The sequence below is a fragment of the Notolepis coatsorum genome (genome assembly GCF_963971535.1).
Source record: "Notolepis coatsorum genome assembly, chromosome: 3".
Taxonomy (NCBI): Eukaryota; Metazoa; Chordata; class Actinopteri; order Aulopiformes; family Paralepididae; genus Notolepis; species Notolepis coatsorum.
In genome coordinates this window covers 13,899,088-13,920,945 of record NC_140167.1, presented here as the reverse complement: position 1 = coordinate 13,920,945, position 21,858 = coordinate 13,899,088, and the positions used below count along the sequence as shown (strand labels likewise).

The following is a 21,858-nucleotide window of genomic DNA, read 5'->3' as shown; positions in this document are numbered from 1 at the left end:
TGACTGAAAGGGTTTTAGTTTGAGTGTGTCTGGTGGGTGGGGGCTGGAACACATGGACCTACTTCATGTGAAGGGGGCCCCCATACAGAGCGGTCGGGCTGAGTTCTCGCGGCGGCCTCATGGGAAGCTCCGGCGGCCGGGTCCGGCGGTCTGCAGGGGCAGCAGGACGGGCGCCAGGCCGGCGGCGGCGGCGGCGCGGGTCGTCGGGGATGAAGCCTCTGCGTCGTGCCGCTGGGGCATCGCTGCTGTGTCTCTCACAGTGTGGGGCTGGGGGGCCAACAGCGGGCGGGGGGCCGGGGAGACGGTCTCATGTGCTGCTGCGAGGTCATTTAAGGTTATCACAAGAAGAAGCCCCCCCAAAAAACAAAAAACACATTTCCATTGCAGTTTAGCGAGACAGAAGATCAATGCTTTTGATTCGCAGTTTTTCCCCACTGCATTTGTTTCCACGGGCGGGCTATACGAAAAGGAAGAACAGTCTCCAATTACAAAGCCTCGGGGAGAAGACAGTCTTTCATCATAAATACTATTATCAATAATGTTGTTGTTTTTTTCGCTGTACCCGATTACGCCAGAGAGCAGGGGATTTATCATTGGGTGTTATTATTATTGTTGTGGCTATCAATAGCTACAGACACTAGGTGATCTGGAAGGAAGGCTCAGTTGTAAATAGATGGCTACCCCCTGTGCCTCACCTCATGGATGCCTGGAGTAAAGGGGAATGTGTGGAGGCGAGGCGCTCACTATACAGTGCAGCCAATTATAATAATATTACCAGCTCAATTTCCAGGGGAGGTCCCTTAGCTAAAAAAAAAAAAATCAAAACCTCCTCCTCCACCGATTCCATTGACATATCTTTTTTGTTTACAACACGACCACCGCATTAACAACAGCCTCGCAGCCCCTCTCTCTCTGGGTACCGCAGCAGCAGCGCCCAGTGAAACAGGCAAAACGACCCACAGCATCATCCAAACGTGGAGCTTCTCCTACAATAACAGGACGATGTCCCCTCGCCCCCCGCATATAGGTTACGTAAGGTGAACGTGTGTTTATCTAAAAAATAAATAAAAAATGTTATGTTATGTTACATCCAAACACTGCTGGATGGGAGGGGGGGGGGCTGCTGGTACTCCCTTGTATTTTTATTTATTTTTCTTTATACAGAGGGGGACCGCTGGAGCTGACGCCTCCTCCTGTAAATCATATGATCGCAGCCAGAAACACAAAAGACGTCTGTGTATAAATATGATACACCATCCTCCTCCCCAAAGCCGTCCCCCCCGTTCTGCCATTATAAGAGTAATTCCGCAATTCAACACACAACAGATACACAAAAAAAACTCACCCCTTTGTGGTTTTTATTGTCCTGTCAAGCATCAAGCCTCTGCGCCATCGATTCTCACTCAGTGGTCTTTTCAGATGCTAACGGGTGGAGGGGGGCTGGCAGGGGGGGGGGGGGCTGGGTGTGAGAAACAGACTGGGAGGCGATCAGAACACAAAGGTGGAGGATAGTCGCGAGGAGCGATGTGTCTCAGCTGCAGATACCCCTCCGAGGAGGGGACGGGGTGCTCGTGTGCGCTGCTCCCCATGCAGGCGTGCGGTTAGTCGAGTAGATAGGGATGCGTGTAGTGTTAGTGTACGCTGCGGTTAGTCGAGTAGACAGGGACCCTTCAGATAGCCCCGCTCTTGGTTAAGTGCCTTTCACCCACGCCACGTTAGAGCCATACGGTGACCGTTACTCTATATGATATAGTGATTGTTTTTTTTTGTCTTTAATAATCCATATATAAAAGAAAGGAAATAGAAAGAATAAGTAAAACAGCTTTAATGTCACGTCCAACAGGAAATCGATATATAACAATCAATACAATATTTCAGCTTGTTTGCAGAGAGATTGATAATTAAATATCACTGCACTTTTAAGAAAAAAGAAAAAAAAAGAAAATTGCCAATGAAGTCGTTTGGGGCATTGTGGTCTTAGATTACTGCGGCACAAATTATTATTCAATTACCTTTGAACGAAAAGCATTCCCTCTGAGAGAGAGAGAGAGATAGATAGAAAAATGATGTATTTTTTGTAATAAAGTCAAAACGTTTTGTTTTTTATTTAGAGCAAAAGACAAATACAGTAGATATTAATCAATTGGACATGTGAATACAAAAAGAAAACACCCCCACCCCCTGCCATAAAAACAAAAACGTCGTTTTTTTTTAACAACATACAGATATGAAAATATTATGGATTCATATAACATCATTCAAAAACCTTCTCCATTCCCTATAGCCAACAGTTTCACCCTCTAGCACCCACAACCCACCCACCCCACCCGACCCATGGCCGCCGCCTCCGAGCGCCGCCTCACTTGGCGGCCTGCTGGGCCTGGCGACGCAGCAGCACATAGATCTTCTCTTTGATCCAGTCCTTGTTGTACGGCTGGTACGTCTGTGTGTCGGCGCGGTACCTGAAAGACACGAGAGGGACGGTTCAAGTTCAAGTTGTGTTTTATTTGTCACATATAAATGGTACATTACAGTGAAATGCTTGGTTCCGTATGAGCCTCCTGAGATTGTGCTTCATATACAGTAAAACAAAAGTGAAAGAATAAAGACCAAACATTATACAAAATATTAGGGATGTCCGATATTATCGGCCTACCGATATTATCGTCCGATATTGGCATAAAAATGTGATATCGGAAAATATTGGTATCGGTTTTCCATTTTTTTATTTAACATTTATTTACCCAGGCAAGCAAGAACAAATTATTATTTTATTTATTGTCAAAGTATGCATAATGTTGTGTTAATTACACGACAAGAGATATGTAATGTTAATTACCTGAAATTATTCAGTTTTTTGGGGGGGGAAACCCTGCATATATCGGTATCGGTTTATATCGGTATCGGAAATTAAGAGTTGGACAATATCGGTATCGGTAAAAAAGTCAATATCGAGCATCCCTACAAAATATACAATATAGAAAACTAAAGTACGACAGTGGCTCAGGAGGTAGAGACGGTCGTTGCCGATTTGATTGCGGCTCCTCCTGCCGGCGTGCCAGCGTGTCCTCGAGCGAGACACTGAACCTCCTAACGGCTCCCGATGAGCAGGTCGGCACCTCGCCGTCGGTGTCTGAATGTGTGGGTGAATGTGAGGAACAAAATTGTAAAGCGCTTTGGATAAAAGCACTATATAAAAAAATGCAGTCCATTCATCTATATATATTTTTTACTTTTATTTAACCAGAGATCGAGGAGCTCTTCTTGAAGGGCGACCTGGCTAAGTAGTCGGGCAGGCAACAGCCCATATCTTGACATTTGGCTCCACACAAGACTAGACAACAGAGTGTGCAAAAATAACAATACAACTTAAAAGAACATAATGGCAACAATATAAACTTTGAGTGTTGGCTGCCTAAGTTCAATACAGTTGATTTAGTTTGAATTGCATCAACATCCGTCTGTACATACCTGCATATAATCCTTTTTACATATCTGTAGATACTATATATCTGTACATGTCCCTTACCTACTCTTGTGCTATACTGGCCACTCCAGTAGGACTTACTACCATAGTGTCTTTATACCCGTGTACACTGTGCACAGTTGTGATTGGAGGATCAAGTAAAGAGGGTGGGCCGACTGTGTTGTCTGCTTCATCCTAGTTATAAACTGGGTAACCGGCAGGTCTAGCTCTCAACATCTGACGCATGCTAGTTAGGCTGCTGGCCAGCCAGTATGACTTACTACCATACTGTCTTTATACCTGTATATCACTGTACATATTAATACTACAGCTCTGTACATCTGATAATCACTATTACTCAGTAGTACAAATGTATATATATATTGTATAATACCCAGCTTAATCACCTGTACATTGTGTATTTCTGTTGCACTTTACGGTTATACATTTGCACTCTGGTTGGATGCCAAACTTCGTTTCTCGTTGTACTGTACTTGTGATTAATGATTGATAATCTAATCTAATGTCCCAAAGTGTAAACACACAAGAATGAAAAGTGGAAAGAAACAGTAAATGGGGCGCAAAGCCAGGTTGAATGTATTGGCCCCAAAGACACTGTGTGTGTGTGTGTGGTAATTAGTGTACCTGTGATAATTTTTTAATTTTTTTTTGTAAGCTGCCATGCTGGATAATTAAGTGACAACTACTGGGCCAAGTCAGCAGAATGAAGGCACAGAGCAGGGATACTTCTAGGGTACTGGATCAATAATACATCTATAGCCTCTACAAAAAGGACACTATAGCTATATTAAAATGCACTGGCGTGAAGTGAGGAACAATATTTAAATAATTAGGGAATTTTTAAATCCATGTATTTATTTTTACATGCATCTTCATCTATGTATCTTATTGCACTGCTTTTATTCTGTCTGCATTTTATGCGTTGCCTTTATTCTGTAAATGTTATGCTAATTCTATTCCCGTCTCCATTTCTGCTGTGACGCACCTTGGGCTGCAATTCTTGTATGAAAGGTATTATACAAATAAAGTTTATTATTATTATCATCACAAGATGGTGCAATAGAAATATGCAACTTTTACTAGTTGAAATAGCATAAATTATATCAGTAAAAGTCACAGTAATAAGCAGCTTTTACTAGTTGAAATAGCATGAATTATATCAGTAAAAGTCACAGTAATATCACAGCTGACTCAGGAGAATGTGGAGAACAAGGTTATTTACCCGCTTGTTCGGCACAAGGCGAGAGATGGATGGCTTTTTTTAGTAGTTAAAGGGCAGACTTGAATTATTGTCAAGGATTTGGCGATCCAGTCGACCGCCACTTCGCTAAAAATAGATTTAGTTTTCATATTGTGCAAAAAAAAAAAAGGCTTTGGCAACAGTTGTGATTGGAGGATTGAGAAAAGAAGGCGGGGCGACACAATTAATGATCTTTTTATTAATTCACTTAATCATCTTGTAATCTCATTCCCTCATCCTATTGCTCACTGAGCCTGTAAAGTAAGAGTTCCACTCGGAGGTGAAGCCAGACTGATTTGAGCGCATGGATAATGAGCCCACCTAGGAACACGCTACCATGTTTTGTAGTGTTTTCCATACATACATGCATTAGTGGCAGCTCACCACAAAATGTGTTTTCTTTTCTTTTATAAAGATAAGATATTCCTTTATTGATCCCCTTGGGGAAATTCAGGTGTCATAGCAGCATGGGGGAGGGGGGGTACAGGTATGGGCAAGGTAATCGTAGAAATAAATAAAGAAAACATGAGGAAAGAAAACTGGTGTAAACGATATAATTAACTCTGAATATAGAAATATGAGAAAAATAAACTGTGTAAACAAAAGGGGCATGCCCCATTGGTTATACTATATGTTACAATAAATATAGGCAATGAAGTATTTTAATGTATACTATGAGTGAGAGTAAAAGTAAACTGTTTGCTGGTATGCTATTGCATCAGCATCATCTAAATGTAAATATAAATGATTGACAGTCCCAGTTTGCCACCACCACAAATAACCTAACCTAGTAAGTATATATATTTAGATTCTAGTGTTTATTGTAATGTATAATATAACTGATAGGGCATACAGACCCTCATCCGCACCTTTGATCACACTGCCTACTTGCTCATATGTGTATATATATATTCAGAGTTAATTATATTGTTTACCTCTCTACTGTACTATAATTTCTATTGCCTCTATTTATGTCTTTCTACTATTACCCTGCCCATACCTGTACCTCCCCTCCACCATGCTGCTATGTTGCCTGAATTTCCCCAAGGGGATCAATAAAGTAATATCTTATCTTAACAACCTGTGAGACACACGGTTAGCTTCTGAATGAATGCTACATGTCACTGAATGAATGGCCACGTGTAGGTGGGATTGAACACCGGGGCGGATTCGATGTGACGGTGGAACGCAGAGTGACACTGATGCGAGCCTTCTCCACATCACCGCAGACGACACGCGGGAATAAAGTTTTATATGACACAGGGAAGGGTGGATTCTTAGAAGATCAAATGGTCGTATTTCACCGGACGGAATTGTTATTTACGGCGCCTGAAAGTAAAATTTGGACACTTTCCAAGACGGGAGACAGGGGGGGAAATGCATTTTGTACACCAACACAAGGCATCACCGCCGGGCGTCTGTCACAGCTCTAAGTTGTGACACACATTTCACCTTTAGGAAATATCACAACCTCCAAGTGGTTTAGATATTACAGTAGGTTACAGCTTTATCCTGCGCAATTTAATACTTTTCAATTTGGTCAAAGATCAACGCTGGTGACCAATGTCAAGGTTTTTGCCATTAGTGTATATAATACTAAGGACCAAGATGGTGAACGGCAAGATTTCCAACAGAGGGATTCCAGGTGAGGACACAAGATCTACTGTGATTACACAATATTAGAGTGAGTCTCCTCAGCCTACTCACTACACAATATTAGAATGGGTCTACATGTCATTCTGAGAAAATATTCATGACAGAAGGGGGTGGGTTTAACAGGTTGACATGCACCGGTACGTTACACAATAATAACATTGCACAATAGTTTTCCCGTTGTGGCGTCTTAAAAAAAAAAAAAAAAAAAAAAAAAGACTGCCTGGCTCTGATATACACAGCGCAGGCTGGAGCCTGTTTATATTCTATTCATTTTACTGAAACTAATTTCCAAAAGTCAGACTTTTTGGAAATTGTAAGTAAAGACTTACACCAAGCAGCTGAGGTCAGCCAGGTCATCTATGAAGTCGAAGAGCTGGCTGATATCGTATGTTATCGACGGGGTGTTGGGGTTCATTCTCTTCAGATGCTCCTCGTACATCTTGCACACGCCTGAACAGGGATTTGTAAAGACAGTGTTATGTAAGAATTTCAATTCAATCAATTGGTAGACAATAACAATGACCGCAATGACCCAAGGGGATCAATAAAGGAATATCTTATCTTAATAACAACATCTACGTGGTGTAATATCATTATAAGCTCAGGTCAATTAAACCCTAAATGACCATATGACATTTTGAAACTATAGGATTACAATACAGTGCAATAATAAAATGTTCTAGGACTGTCCCGAATACCATTGTTTTGGGCTTTGAAACAACAACAGTAAATAATCAAATCAGCGAATAATTAAAACTTCTGGGTGGAGGGTTATGAGGAATTATATTGCTCGCTTATTTTCATACTTGTTGGGACCAGGGATCGAACCCGGGACCTTGGGCTCCCCGAGCAGCAACAATAATGCTCTGCAAGGCAGACGGTAGCCTCCGTAAGGTTGGGTGCTACACATTGGTGGTGAAGGAGGCGATTTCCACCCTACATTGTAAAGCGCCATCTAAATGCAATGACCATTCATGATCATTCATTCGCTACTGAACATAGTGGTTTTCAACTGGAGCTAGACTCATGCCACTAAACACCAGCAGTCTATGTTGGGCCTTTAACCCGTTCACTACCACACTACAGAAGGTTAACCCTTTCACTACCACACTACAGACGGTTACACGCCGTCTGTAGTGTGGTAGTGAAATGTTAACCTTCTGTAGGGTGGTTGTGAAAGGGTTAACCCTTTGTAGTGAAAGGGTTAACATTCTGTATTGTCACAGTGAAAGGGTTAACCATTTGGGTAGTGTCTAGTGTGGTAGTGAAAGGGTTCAAAAGGACTAACTGCAAATAAAGCACCAATCAGTTACCTTCCATGCACTCGTTGATTGACTCGTAGTCTGCATACGTCCTTCCTTCCGGCCTCTTAGTGGGCTGCACCAGCAGGATGGTATGAGACTGTAATATACAATGTACATATAGTCCATTACAACATGCATGCATCATTAGGGTTGGGCACCGTTCCGGAACCGTTAACACTTTGTGCGGCAAAAACGAGTATACTCGTTATTGCCCGCCATGCGTTGTGCGCCAGAAACAAGTTAACTCGTTTTTGGGATCAATATTACATTTTTGCGCCATGGCATTCATAATTCATCCAGCCTCCCTCCGGGACGCAGCTGGACCCTGTTCTGATATTGCAACGCCTGAATACCGCCGCCTGGTGGATTTCGGGCGAGTTACACTCCACGCCAAACCGGAAGTGGCGCTCAGTGCATCTGGGACAAGTGCATCTGGGACAATCCTCCGGTAGTAATATCTTGTAACGTGAATCAAGAGACACAATAGAGTGCATTGGGATCGCTTTCGAAACGCAATAATCAATATGATTTCGGCGTTTATTGCGCCATACAAACGGGAAATGGATCTAGCAGATCGACGTCAAATAAGTGGAATATTTTTCCTCCAGACTCATCGGCGAACGGTAAGAGGAATCTAACGTTATTTTCAGCCCGATTGTTTATTTATTTCGCTGCAATCCATCTGATCAACCCATAGTAAAATAAGACGCTACTGACGATCAAGGAATTATAAACGACTCGCCCCCTTTCCTTCACGCATGATGAAGCATAATGTATACGATAATATACATTTGAATTTTTTAATTAGCGTGTATAGGAAAGAAACGCCAATCGATAATCTATCATATGCGTTGGGGCCTATAACTCGCGTTTTAGGAATTACTGCAGAAAACCTTAAAAACACTTATATTCACGACGGTATTAATTAATGAAAAAATATAACGTTCCCACATCCGGAACGATAGATACCCGATGTTGAATGTCGATATAGCTATAATATTTAAAAAGTTATAGCCCTGCAAAGAAGGTAAACATCTCCATAGGGTTATAGCACTGACAGACTGGGCCCAAGGATGGGTACAATGCATGGCGGACAATGTGTTATGCAAACATAGGGCTGGGCGATATAACGATAACGATAAATATCGCGATATATTTTAATAATCGATATCGAATATTGAAATAAAAAAATATATCAAAAAATCGTTTTTTTTTTTTATTTTTTATTAAAAAAAAATTTTACCTGCAACAGGGCAGTTTTAAAACCAGAGACAGTGGACAGACTTGTCTTTCTTGCCTGCAACTTAAAGTAATGGCTTTGCTTGTCCAAATGACAATACTGACCAAATTCAGATTTCTTTTTCTCTTGTCCATTTATTTAGTTTGCTTTCTAATTTAAAATACATTTTGAAACCGTCTGTACACAGTAGGCTATGTGTGCTAGCAGAACTAGACTCCAGTCACGAGTCACAGTGCACATGTGCGGTGGTTTGTCCACCAAAAAAGCGCCAAAAGATCGAAAATAAACTAGCAGAGCCAGAACTGTTCAACTCCTCTGGAGCCACAGCCAGCAGAGAAGCCGGTTTACTTTAGCTTTTAAACCAGCTGCAGCCTGAGAACTGGAGTGTGAGGGGATGTAACACTAAAGATGGCGGCAATGACAAAGAATTGCTGCAAAATAAACATACATCTGTTGTTAAAAAAAAAAAAAAAAAAAAAATTATACTTATAACAATTCGATAATTATCGATATCGAGAAATAAAATAAAATTATCATATCGTTATCGCGATATGATTTTTTTCCATATCGCCCAGCCCTATGCAAACATCTTCTTTTCTATTCTTAAAAAAAAAAAAAAGTAATATAAATGAATGTTAATTAATACCTTAGTTACAGTACAGCAACCAAATTAAACTGTATCAAGTCAACTGACAATGTGAATAGTATGAAAAAAATAAAGGATTTTTCAAATACATTTTTTCTCCTGCAAAATAAGCTGTGACCTGTACCTCAAAGAATCGGAATGGAGAATCGTTTAGAACAGGAATCGAAATGGAGAATCGGAATAGTTCAAATCCAAACGATGCCCAACCCTATGCATCATGGTAAGTAAACAATGTGAAACTAATAAGGTACATAACGGATGAAAATGAAGGCTATTGGCTACTCATCTAGATTCAAGAGATTTATTCGTCACATACATACACGAGACATGTAGTGAAATGAAGGTGGCCATGCCCGCCATGATTGTTTTTTCACAAATAATAATAGAATAATATAGAATAGATAAAACAAATAATAAACTATACAATATAGTTATTGCTATATATAACTATACCAAAACATACAGTTGTGTTTTTTTTAAGTGACATTTTTTGTGTTTAAAGCGACCTGTAATGTGTTTGTGTGTCAGAGAGTGCAGGATGTGTGGTGTGTGTGTTCAGTGTTCTGATGGCCTGGGGGAAGAAGCTGAGTCTGTGAGTCTCTCTGTCTATGATGATAACATGCCCTAAAACAAAAAACACATTGTGCTATTCCAACAATCTGCAACAGTTTTAGGGCTGTACCGAATGCTTCGAAGCTTCGATCATAATGTTGACATTCAAATTCTAAATCAACTTTTGAATTTTTAATAAACTTTTTTTATTTATGTGTTTTTTTTTAACTCTGTTTAAATCAATGGGGGTTTTCTTCACAGTTGCAGTTAAAGATTAGGCTACACTAATATTATACTATAAGACGTCACCATCACTTTCATACCAACCCCTTATTGGATTATTTATGTTGACGAAACTGATGAGTTATTACAGATTGCAGAATGGGTACAGTTACAGTACGGCTCAATACAAACAACTGCTAAGATGATGCAGACCAGAAAGACTTTAGTCTTGTTTACATAAGGGTCCTCCATTTTCAATTAATCAAGACATTTATGACATACATACATACATAGATAAGACTACTCTCTTCCTAGGCTGGAAACCAGATAATCAAGACTTGAAATTGTGATGTCATCAAATTATACTTAAAGGATCCCACTAGCTCTATGTGCGTTCAGCAGAAAGCTATCCGGCTGGAAGCTATAAATGGAAACGGATACGGACCACTAGGCTAGCTTAACCCATTCTCTGCCGGGCATTGTACCCATCATTGTACCCTCTCTGCCAGCGCTATAAGTCTATGGAGATGTTCACCTTCTTTGCAGGGCTATAACTTTTTAAATTGTATTGCTAAATTGACATTACTATGGCCCATTCAACATCAATTATCTATCGTTCAGGATGTAGGAACGTTTTACTTTTTCATTCACACATTCATACTGAAATACCGTCTAGAGTATAAATATGTTTTTATCGTTTTCTGCTGTATTTCATAGAACGTGAGATATAGGCATAAATGCATATATTAGATGATCAAATGCAGTTTGATACCGATCAACGCTATATAAAAAATGTCAACTGTACATGGTCCTAAACGTCATGACTGGTCATCTGCGGGTGAACAGGGGTGGGTCGTTTATAATTCAATGACCGACGTTAAATGATTCATGTAGTATGGGTGATATATTGATCAGAGCAGTTTGTATAGAAAATGGCAAAGAAAAACGCTGAAACTCACCCCAGTCTCCTCGTAGCGTTGGGCGATGAGAGTGGAGCAAAAAGATCGCTATTATGGGATGTTGATCGATGCGATCCATTTCCGGCAAAGATCAATATCCACGGTGTCTGTATTGAGCCCCGGGACGATAAGCGAGTGGCCGGACGAAAATAGGGGACGGACCAAGCACTTCCGGTTTGGCAACTCATCGATCGGCCACGAGGTGGCAGTATTGAAGCGTTGCAGAGTTGTGATGGCCCAGACAGCATCACCCAAGACTCCGTGGGCGAAATATGAATACCATGATGAAAATATGAAATATTGATCTCAAAAACGCCTTATTGAGTTATTGGCAGACAACGCATGGCGGAGAAACCCGGCCTTAACACGTGAATGGCGGAGAATGGGTTAACTCATTCACTGCCAACGACGAGTATACTCGTTATTTGATCGTTATTTCTATTAATTACAGGCACACAGACTCTGGGTTAACATGGGGAATCTTCCAGTGGTTTTCCAGGGTCTATGGAAAGGACATTCCCCCTGATCCAGAGTTGGCACTCTTTGGGTGTTCAGAGACTGCCTTAAGGTACACGAGGGAGGAACAACAGACACTAATGCTCGGCATGGTAGCTGCAAAAAAAATGATTCTAACCGATTGGAAATCACCTACACCCCCGTGTTTCCAGAAATGGCTCAATGAAATGATCGCAATCATACAGATGGAGAGGATCCGCTATTACAGAGCCAAAGAGCACAACAGGTTTTCGGACATATGGAGCCCATTCATTGAATATCTGAAGGACAAATAACTGCATTCTGCAGAGACGCACCCCTGTATATCTCTTGTTTTACCTGTACTCTTGTAACACCTGGCTATACAACACACTTTAATGCTTTGAGTTAAGTCACACTGTTATTTTATTTTCCTGTCTGGCAGTCTTTTTCGTTTTTTTTTGTCATTTTGTTATGTCTGTTTATTTTTGTTCTGTCTGTTCTTGTCTAGTAAACTGAGAAATAAAGTATTAAAAAAAAACATGGGGAATCAGCCTGAGATGTAAAAGTGCAATACTGGCCGCATCACGCTAGACGGTGGTATCGAGCACCCTTCATACCCTTGTATCTTTCTTTGTGGGACGGCCAAGCGTCTCCAGTTTCATGTTTCCTTGTCGGGCGAGGGCAGCCGTTCTGCCGGTTCCATCGAAGCGTGTCAAATAACCCCAATCCATATGTTGTGGTGGATTATGCATCTTCTGGATTTCCAATGTAGTTTTCTACTCACCTGAAGCGATCCCTATAGCCTGTTGCACGGAATACGTTTTGGATTGCGGATTTCACTATGCAGTATGGGAATATATCATCAGCCAATGAACATATCGATCTACCAGATGGCGATCGATAACTGGGAAATGGTCTGGGGGATCCAACCGGCTCATGGTAAGATCTTTTTATGATACTCAACCAGCCGATCAGCGTATGTGGCTACTGAGACGAACACGGTTATTGGTAATCAATAATCAGAAACGACGTCCCCCGCCTCCCCCCTTTCATGCATTCATGCTTGAGGATCGTACTGATAGTTTTAACTGTAGCTTCTGTATAACCGAAATGCCATTGGATATAACGTTAGTAGCCATTAGCCCTTTATCCAGCCTTCCAGGAAATATCCTAGACCAAATCACGTATAACGCTTATATTCAAGACACTATAAAATGAGAACATATTGATGAAAAAATTATTTCTTTAAGCCATTTTGAATGGACGGTTTATAGTCTCAATTGACAATGAGAATGGACAGATAGCAATACTATAAAGTATATATTTAGCTCTACAAACAGCCCCACGGACTGTGCAAGTCTGTTTACATATGCTGGCCGTCTACAGTGATTTTAGACGCATCCAAATGGCCGCCAATGTGTTAACAATTGTGTGTATTGTTTGAGCTGTACTGTATTGTACCCATTCTGCAATCTGTTAATAAAATGTTCAATCAATCAGGTCTTGTTGGCCAACAGCTAGGCTAGCTGGTCCGTATCCGCTTCCATTCCTTTGTGCTAAGCTAGGCACCCAATTCAAAGTTATAAAGTTGCATTTTCTTTCAAACTAATTTGGTCACGGATGCTCAGGTTTGGTACAGTTATAAGGCACTTGGGGCAGAGCTGTTTTGCAGGCTATGACTGTGTAGGAGGAGTGTGATACACACCATGTTACATCAAATATACCCTGCTAATTGTCTTATTGATAAATGTACATTTCTACCTTTTTTGTAAACATAATATAGAAACAATGTTTTACTGCAGTCTACTCTTTTAAAATATCAGACTCAGTGTATTATTCTATATGTACAGTTTTTATTTTATTTCACAAACAGAATGGTCTAAACCAATACCTAACATACCAGATGTAATTGTCTTTTAATATTTTTATTTGATGTTCTTCATATGTATGTGTGTCGTTTAAAATGTATTTGTACGTGCTGCTATTGTTTACCTGGATTATGATCGTGTTGGTAATAAATAAACAACAAGCACAAAACCGTGACTCGGGCAACAACCAACCATCCCCCCACATTCTGCTAACGTTAGCAACAACTACCTCCACGGTTAGCAAGCTCTCAACGTTATTATCAAAGTAGTAACGTTACACCCGTTTGTTATCGTTCATTCAAACAATGGTCGCTAGCGTTTACTTCCAATGACATCGGTTCGGCATACAAACAATTATACAAACAAACGTGTAATTATTTACAACGTACTACTCACCATGATGTGGATGGTTCAGTCAGTTTCTGTTGCTTCTGGGATCGAAGAGCTGCTGCTGACCTTTGAACCGGAAGAATAACTTGACGTTAACGTAGTAATATCTGCAGAGCCGCAAGCCCAACGTCTGGGCGGGGCTTCGGGGCTTGTACTCTGTTTGACTGTGCGTGGGCGGGGCGTCAAGCCCCGAAGCCCCGCCCAGACGTTGGGCTTGCGGCTCTGCAGATATACCCTACTCTTTAGAACTGTAAAACTACTACCCAACTACTGTAGTTCGTTTATTTAATTTACCTGTGTTTTTTTTTTTTTTTAAGTTTAAGTCAATTTCCCACACCGTGTGTTGAAAATGCATATGTAATGCGATGCCAGTGGTAAATTTAACTGAACTATAATTTATCGAACCATCCTCCCCACCCCAAATCAGCAGGAAGTCCCGCCCTTAGCGACCGGATGCTCTGTGGGAAAGGTGGAGACAATACAGAAGAGGAAAGTGCAGCTCAGGTGCTGAACACAGCTCCCCGAAAAAACTATAACATAATACAACCCATTGATCAAACCGCAAAACCGTTTGTCTGTTGGTGATATTGGGTAAGTCCCGACCCAACAGTGGCGATATCGATCAAATAGATTTAGCTTGAGCTATGCTAGCTAACGTGCCTAATGATGAGGCGGCGGCTGATTTGCAATTTGTACTGCTAGCCTGCCATTAGCTAGCTAGTGCTGCTAACACACACCCCACCTATGTGAGTGTTGCACCTAGTTTACGGAAACCACCTAGCAAGCCTTTATTATCCAGTGGCACACACTAGCTAGACAGATGTAACGTGTAATAATGGAAGCATATTATGTTAATTTGCGTTAGCATTTTAAGTTGTAACGTTAGTAACTAGTTAACACAGCAATGAATGGTACAGGGGGCTGGGTCCTATTCATCAAGGAAGCTAACGTTATTATGTCCCATCCCTAAAGTAAAGTAGCTGTGAATAACGGTAAAAGTCAACATACTCTGCTAGGTTTTAGGGAGTCGTTCCTCATCTTCATGTTGCAAATGTGGATTTGATTGTGATTTTTGTTCTGGATCTATTGTGGTGTTTCATCTTGATTTGTAAAGCCCATGTGGGCAAGTTGTTGTGATTTCGGGCTATATTACAGATACATTTGATTTTATTATGATCCTGTACGGTTAGATATAATGGAGACATCTCATCGCAAAGAAAATACACGTTAACCTTCTTACACCCTCGAATTAGCTGTCATAAATGTTAAAGATATTGTGTGTTTTTTACCCTCTTGATTGTTGATGTCAAATCCTGTCCCATAATAAACAAAACATTCTCTACTCCCTTTCTGTTCCAGCAGTACAAAGCATCTGGTTTCCATGTGAGGATAAGTGTCTGCACAGCCAACAATGGCGAACAATGCGGAGGATATTGAAAACAACGTGGTCAGTATAAATGAATGGGCTACAGATGCTCTATGCTAACTTTGTATTGGTGACGCCCCCGTGTATCCGTTGTTGGTTAATGATGAAACAGAGAAAAGCTGTGGCTTCTGACACAACAAACACACACAGTGGAGAGTTCCTGTCTCTTGACACTTAAGGCAATGTTCTACTGTCAGATTTACTTTGTTACTATATCATGAAAAGTTAGTATAAGGAAATGAGTTGGGGCGGCTGCCCAATTAGTTGAAGTTTAACCGAAGTCGCAATAGTGCGTCTTTGAGCACTTGGAAAAGCGCTATATAAATCCGATGTATTTATTATTATTAGTACAATTTCAATTGTACAGTTGACCCCCACAAGAATCACAGTCACAATGACACCTTTTCACATAATGATAATTCGATACTGTTTTCAATGAAAAGAAGAATGATGACGCAACTATGGTCATTCCCTCTAATATCATGAGTCATATCACAATTGTAATATCTGTCAAAAGAGTCACAATATGACCCCCCCCCCCAAAAAAAATCATTCAGCCCTGTTATTGAGTCATGTAAACGTTAATATGAGCCAGCATGTCCACGCTTTAAACTGGAACCATTCACACACACACAAAATTATGTTATTTGTTCAATTCTTTTTAATTTGTCACATAAAAGGTACACATACAGTAAATTACAGTGAAATGCTTCTGCATGACCCTCCTGAAATTGTGTTTCATACAGTAAAAAGAATAAAGTCCAAACACTATAAAAAATATACAAAACAAAAAATTACTAAATGCTAAAATGCCTCCTATACTCGTTTTAAAGTCAACAAGGAACTTGGGGAAGAAAATATAATAATTTCCTTTGCTCTGTTGTGTCAGCATTTTGCCATTAAAAAAAAATAAAAAAGGCGTGGCCTCTCAAGCCCAAGGGAATCAAAGTCCTCCTTCGTAGTCGTACAGTTCACTGAGTCACAACAACCCTTGCCCCTTGTTTACCCCACAACAGCGCTGTCTTAGCAGCTCTTGTTCTGTATAAACACACAGCGTTCACTTTCTACAGTGACTGGCTAGGAAGGCGTGGCACTGCTCACCACCAAAGGGTATATACGCAGGTCTCTGGAGAACATGTACCTTCTTCTTCTCAGTGTAACCCGGCAAGAGCGCTTCGAGCCAGCGACTCGGGTTGGGCTCGCTTGTCCCGACTCGCCAGGAAGCCTGACTGTTTGAGCTCAGCCTCGTTTGATGTATAGAGCCTATTTTGTTCTGGTCCGTGGGGCCAGAACCTCGGGGTGAGAGGGAACGAGGACACCGTTGCTTCCCCTCTAAAAACAAACATGTAGTGTGGCCTGATTAAATAGTATGGCATCATGATTTGATTTGACATTTAAAAAAAATTCAAGATTCAAGAAAACATCAAAGATGAAACACAAAAAAGTCGAGACTTATTTCCATTGTGGTCCTTGGTCTCGGACAGATAAGCAATACAAAACGTGACGACAAATTACAATATGACAAACTATATAGGCATGTCAAATTTAAGTGCAGTACAAACATAGCCACAGACAACAATGTATCGGACAACATTTTCATACATTTTAAAATCTAGTTTTTAACATTGTCGAGGGGCCATGATTTAACCTTTTTCTTAAAATTGTGTCAGCTACTAATGCATTTGAACTGAACAGTGTGAAGGTAGCAAATTCCAATTTGTGACTCCCCAGAATTTAAAAGAACATTTGCCCATATTTGGTTTGAACTTTGAACCTTCTAATACACAGGTCGGCAGTGCTGGCTCTGGTGTTATGGGTATGCATGTCCCTGTTCCACTGAAAATGATTTGTAAGATAATTGGGGGCCCTATTGTTATAAATATTGTGAACCATATTAAGCTGAAGTTGAACGGACCTGGGAGCCAGCCCAACAACTGGAAGTGTTGTTTTCCCATCATGTGTGGTGGAGCAGTTGTTGTTGTTATGGCTCCTCCCTGTGCAAAGATTCCCACAAGTGTGGGTTATTTGCGATGGCGGTGGAAGGACCGTGTTACGTACAACACGAGAAGCGCCGCTAATATGCCATTGTGTCTTTGTTGGAAATCTATTCGCGGAGGAGGAGGGCCATGGCTTTCTGAAATTGCGGGTTTGGTGACCGCAGAAATGTCCGTGTATGGAACACTGTCTCTGCGTCATGTCATCCAAATGGTTCCATCTGCTTAACTAGTGTTGCGGTTGGTCATGTGACATGGCCAGAGATAAGTCAACCGCAAGAGTTAGTTTGTTGTTTTAGAGCAGCGGGTTGTGGGTCTTATTGCCTTGGAGGAGCCCGGTCACGGCTCGGAGGTGTCGGCATTTCGTTTGGCTGTTTCACCTTTAAAAGTTGTTTATAAACCTAATCCTAACCGTAACCTCACTGGAGACATCACATCCCACCGTAACCTAGAATAGTGGTGGAAAATGATCTGTCTGATCATCGATTTTCATAGTTGGGGGGGGGGGGGGGGGGGGGGGAACAGTGGCTCAGGAGGTAGAGCAGTCGTCTGGTAATCGGAAGGTTCCCGGTTCGATTCCCGCTCCTCCCGGGCAGCATGTCGATGTGTCCTTGAGCAAGGCACTGTGACTAACCCATAATTGCTCCCGATGAGTAGGTCGGCTCCTTGCATGGTTGCCTCTGCCATCGGTGTGTGAATGGGTAAAATGTGAAGAAACAAAAATTGTAAAGCGCTTTATAAATGCACCATTTACCATTTATAGTTATAATAATGAGATTCCAATGAAATGCAGATACCATTGCCTTCCAGCCATGACCGTGGAACCCAGGTTCATTGAAGTGTATCGCTGCTCATGTCATGTGGCGACCCCACCAGCAGAGGGCCCGCATCCCATTGTGGGTCCCTGACACCCAGTTCTGGAATCTAGGCTTGAATATTTCCCCCCCCCCCACTCCCTCCAGCAGGCGAACGAGGCGACGGAGCCCAGCCAGCACCCCGAGTCGGGGGTGACGACAGTGCGGTCCAGAGGTGGAGGAGGAGGAGGAGCAGAGCAGAATGGACAGCCTCCCGCAGCCAGGCCTCCGCGTGTGGTGGAGAGCGAGGAGGACGAGGATGAGGAGCTCACCCTGAAATACGGCGCCAAACACGTCATCATGCTCTTCGTCCCCGTCACCCTCTGCATGGTGGTTGTCGTGGCAACCATCAAGTCCGTCAGCTTCTACACCCAGAACGACGGCCAGAGGCTGTGAGTGCTCCTGGCGCGCACCTGATTGGACAGAATGTGATTGGCACGGGAGGAAGGGGGGGGGGGGGGGAATTGTTGCCAAATTCACGACTAGACCTCATTTGTTTTTACTTTCAGTGAAGTGCAACGGCACAGCACAGCACTGCCACTAGATGGCGATAATGCAATATAAACCGTCCATGGATGGATTGGATACCAACAATGATGTATCTGAAAAGATCAGGGGGGGGGGGAATCATCTCTTGACAAGATTTTGGAATCTATTGTATTTTCCATCCATTTGTTTATTAATCGATTGTATTGACTGACTCAGTGTAATTTTGATAGTTGCCTTGTAATGTAATCCACAGGATCTACACGCCGTTCTCGGAAGACACAGGCTCTGTAGCGAAGACGGCCCTTCACTCCATCCTGAACGCCCTCATCATGATCAGTGTGATCATCGTCATGACGCTGGTGCTGGTGCTGCTCTACAAGTACCGCTGCTACAGGGTACGTGCGCAGAGTCGCCGCGGCACATCTAAGGGACACGCCGACATTATGGGCAATCACGCCCTACCTACCGTCTTCTCCAGAGTGCCGACGAGAAGATGGAATACCAGTTTCCTCTCTCTGTGCGATCGGTAGGAAGCTATCCGGCTGCACGTTAGCCTAGCTTAGCACAATGAATTGAAGCGGACGGTACCGGTTAGCCTAGGTGTTGGCCAACTAAGACCTCCGGTACTGTCCGCTTCCATTCATTGTGCTAGGCTAGTGTGCAGCCGGATAGCTTTCTACCGAACGCACAGAGAGGAAACCGGCATCGTATCTTCTTGTCTGACTGGAGAAGACGGTGAACACATTTCTCATGATGTTGCCGTGTTCCTTTTTAACCCTTTCACTGCCACACGACAAATGGTTAACCCTTTCAGAACCACACTACAGACAGTGGTAGTGAAAGGTTAACCTTCTGTAGTGTGGTACTGAAAGGGTTAACAATGATGTTGACAAAATCGACAGCGACATCTGATACCCGCAGCTCTTAGCCATAAAACGAATGTAAACTCAATGGGGGCCATGCACCAGTGTGTACACTACACACCCTGACCCTGGAATAAATGCTGAAGCCTACTCCACAGGGCACGCAAAGTAGGTTTATTTCCAGGGCTTGTATAGACTGGGGCGAGTGGGGCGTGGACGCAGTGACTTTGCATTTGTTCTGTGGCTCACTAGCCAGAGCTGCGGTTTTCCAGTATATAAAACGGCATGGTTTTTGTGCCGAGAAAGCACTACTGCTTCTCGAAATCCATTAGTCAAATGTAGGAATATCATTGGAAATTAGAAAATGGTATATAATAAATAATTTGGAACATAATCCCTTAATATTTCAGTCCTATATTTGTATAATCACTAGTGTGTCTATAAACTTAAACGGCATGCTAATTAGTATGAATGTTTCAGTAAACTTAAATCTGCACTATGTACTTTTACACTGGCTTGAAATTAGTTTGTTTGGATCAGAGATCCAACCTCTTAATATGTCTGAAAAATCGACCAATTTCGGAACCAACAATCCTCGACTGCAGATGATATTGCATCACAGGTTGAGTGGTTCTCAACGTGGGGTCCGGGGTACCCTTAAGGGTCCCTCAGGGAGTTCCAGGGGGTCCCCAGAATGTCAATGGGAACAGTTTTGATTTATTATTTAATTGACTCGAAGTCAGCCAGATAGGAAAATGTATGAAAAATGACTATTCTGATTATAGGTTTCACACACTCTCAACTGGCATCTCCTCAGCTACACCATAGTGATGGAATTGAACAACTAAAATCTACTCAGATGGGTGTCCCTGAGACAGAATGATGATTATAAGGATCATAAGGCCTTCTAAGGGAACCACCAGAGGCCTCATACTGATATGATGATACTAGAGTCACCATATTGTAATATTGTGATATGTTGTGTGATTTATTACCTTCTTTCAACTGCAAATTATGTCCCCAATGGAAAACTGTCAACATTTGCAATAATAATATATATATATAGTATACATAATCTGTTTGATCTAATAAGATAAAGTTCACATCTGTCTGTTCACCTCATTCCAATAATCTTTATTGTAGCAAAATTGGGACTGTCAAGCAAAAAAAAAAAAAAATTGCTATACTTGGCACCAGTGTATCAATACAACCATAGCCATGAAACCAGAGGTAGAGACACAAACATAGTTCCATTTAGATTTAAACTAATTTCCTACGGCCAGCAGACCTTCCTTTACTCAGCTGTAGTACTTTTATCTTCAACTGTATATCGCTGCTGGCGGGACAAAACCTCCTATTTTTTTTTTCTTCAACTCAGTAGATCATCCTCCATGTGTGTGGTTTTACAAAGTCTACACAATGGGAAAGCATTAAACCAATCATCTGTCTAAACCTCGTAACTCTATTCGCCCCCTAAAAATCTGTGTTCGTTTTTTTCATCTGCTGAAAAGTTGGGTTTTTGGAGTTATGAGGTTTTGTCCCGCCAGCAGCGATATGCATATTGTATCTTAATGTTTTATGATGCTGTTTTATGTTGATGTTTTTATGATGTTGTTTTATGTTGATGTATGTCCTGTTTTTTAATACCAGGGACCATGATGGAAATAAGTGCTTGCATTTTATCATGTTTTTATCCCTTGGATGATGTCTCTAATCCACAATAAAATCAATCAATCAATCAATTTAATATCGGCACGCAAAACATTGATATACCGCTGTATGGATTCCCCCCCACCCCACCCCTACAAGGCAGCGGACCCCCATTTGAGCAGATTATTCTTAGATATGGTTAAAGTCCAGAATTCCATACCTACGAGGGTATGCCTGTCGTAAAACCTGTGATCAGATCATCAGACTCTTATATAGTCTCTCACTGGCCTAACCTTTACTGAATGAAATGGTAAAATAAAAAAAAAAAAACGATTCCACATTTTTCCTGGGACACCTCCTGGAACACACGCTGGGGCGCAGTGGTCAGCACTGCTGCCTCACAGCAAGAAGGTCATGGGGTCAAAGCACAGCAGGGGGCCTTTCTGTCTGGAGTTTGTATGTTTCTCCCTGTGTTTGCCTGGGTTTCTTCCGAGGACTCAGGTTTCCTCCCACACCAAAAAGACACGCAGGCTAGGTTTCC

The 21,858-nt window shown here is 41.8% G+C and overlaps 2 protein-coding genes across 3 annotated transcripts in view; one reads left to right on the top strand and one right to left on the bottom strand.

The window, feature by feature from the left end:
• Window positions 1-1,810: 1,810 nt before the first annotated feature.
• On the bottom strand, window positions 1,811-14,108 carry LOC311224954 (enhancer of rudimentary homolog). The gene is made up of 4 exons (XM_084310114.1): window positions 14,048-14,108; window positions 7,697-7,784; window positions 6,713-6,833; window positions 1,811-2,462 (listed from the first exon to the last, which is right to left on the bottom strand). Exons 1-4 carry the CDS (start codon window positions 14,048-14,050, stop codon window positions 2,360-2,362), a joined length of 315 nt encoding a protein of 104 aa, XP_084166240.1. The 5' UTR covers window positions 14,051-14,108; the 3' UTR covers window positions 1,811-2,359.
• A 401-nt stretch (window positions 14,109-14,509) lies between these two features.
• psen1 (presenilin 1) overlaps window positions 14,510-21,858 on the top strand; it is a 31,916-nt gene continuing 24,567 nt past the window's right edge. Inside the window, exons 1-4 of one of the 2 annotated variants that reach the window (XM_084309489.1) lie at window positions 14,510-14,632; window positions 15,401-15,488; window positions 18,424-18,707; window positions 19,058-19,199. In XM_084309489.1, the coding sequence (XP_084165615.1) occupies window positions 15,453-15,488; window positions 18,424-18,707; window positions 19,058-19,199 (462 nt within the window). In that variant the 5' untranslated portion in view covers window positions 14,510-14,632; window positions 15,401-15,452. The remainder of the gene's footprint in view (window positions 14,633-15,400; window positions 15,489-18,423; window positions 18,708-19,057; window positions 19,200-21,858) is intronic. The other variant, XM_084309490.1, reaches the window with a different exon arrangement.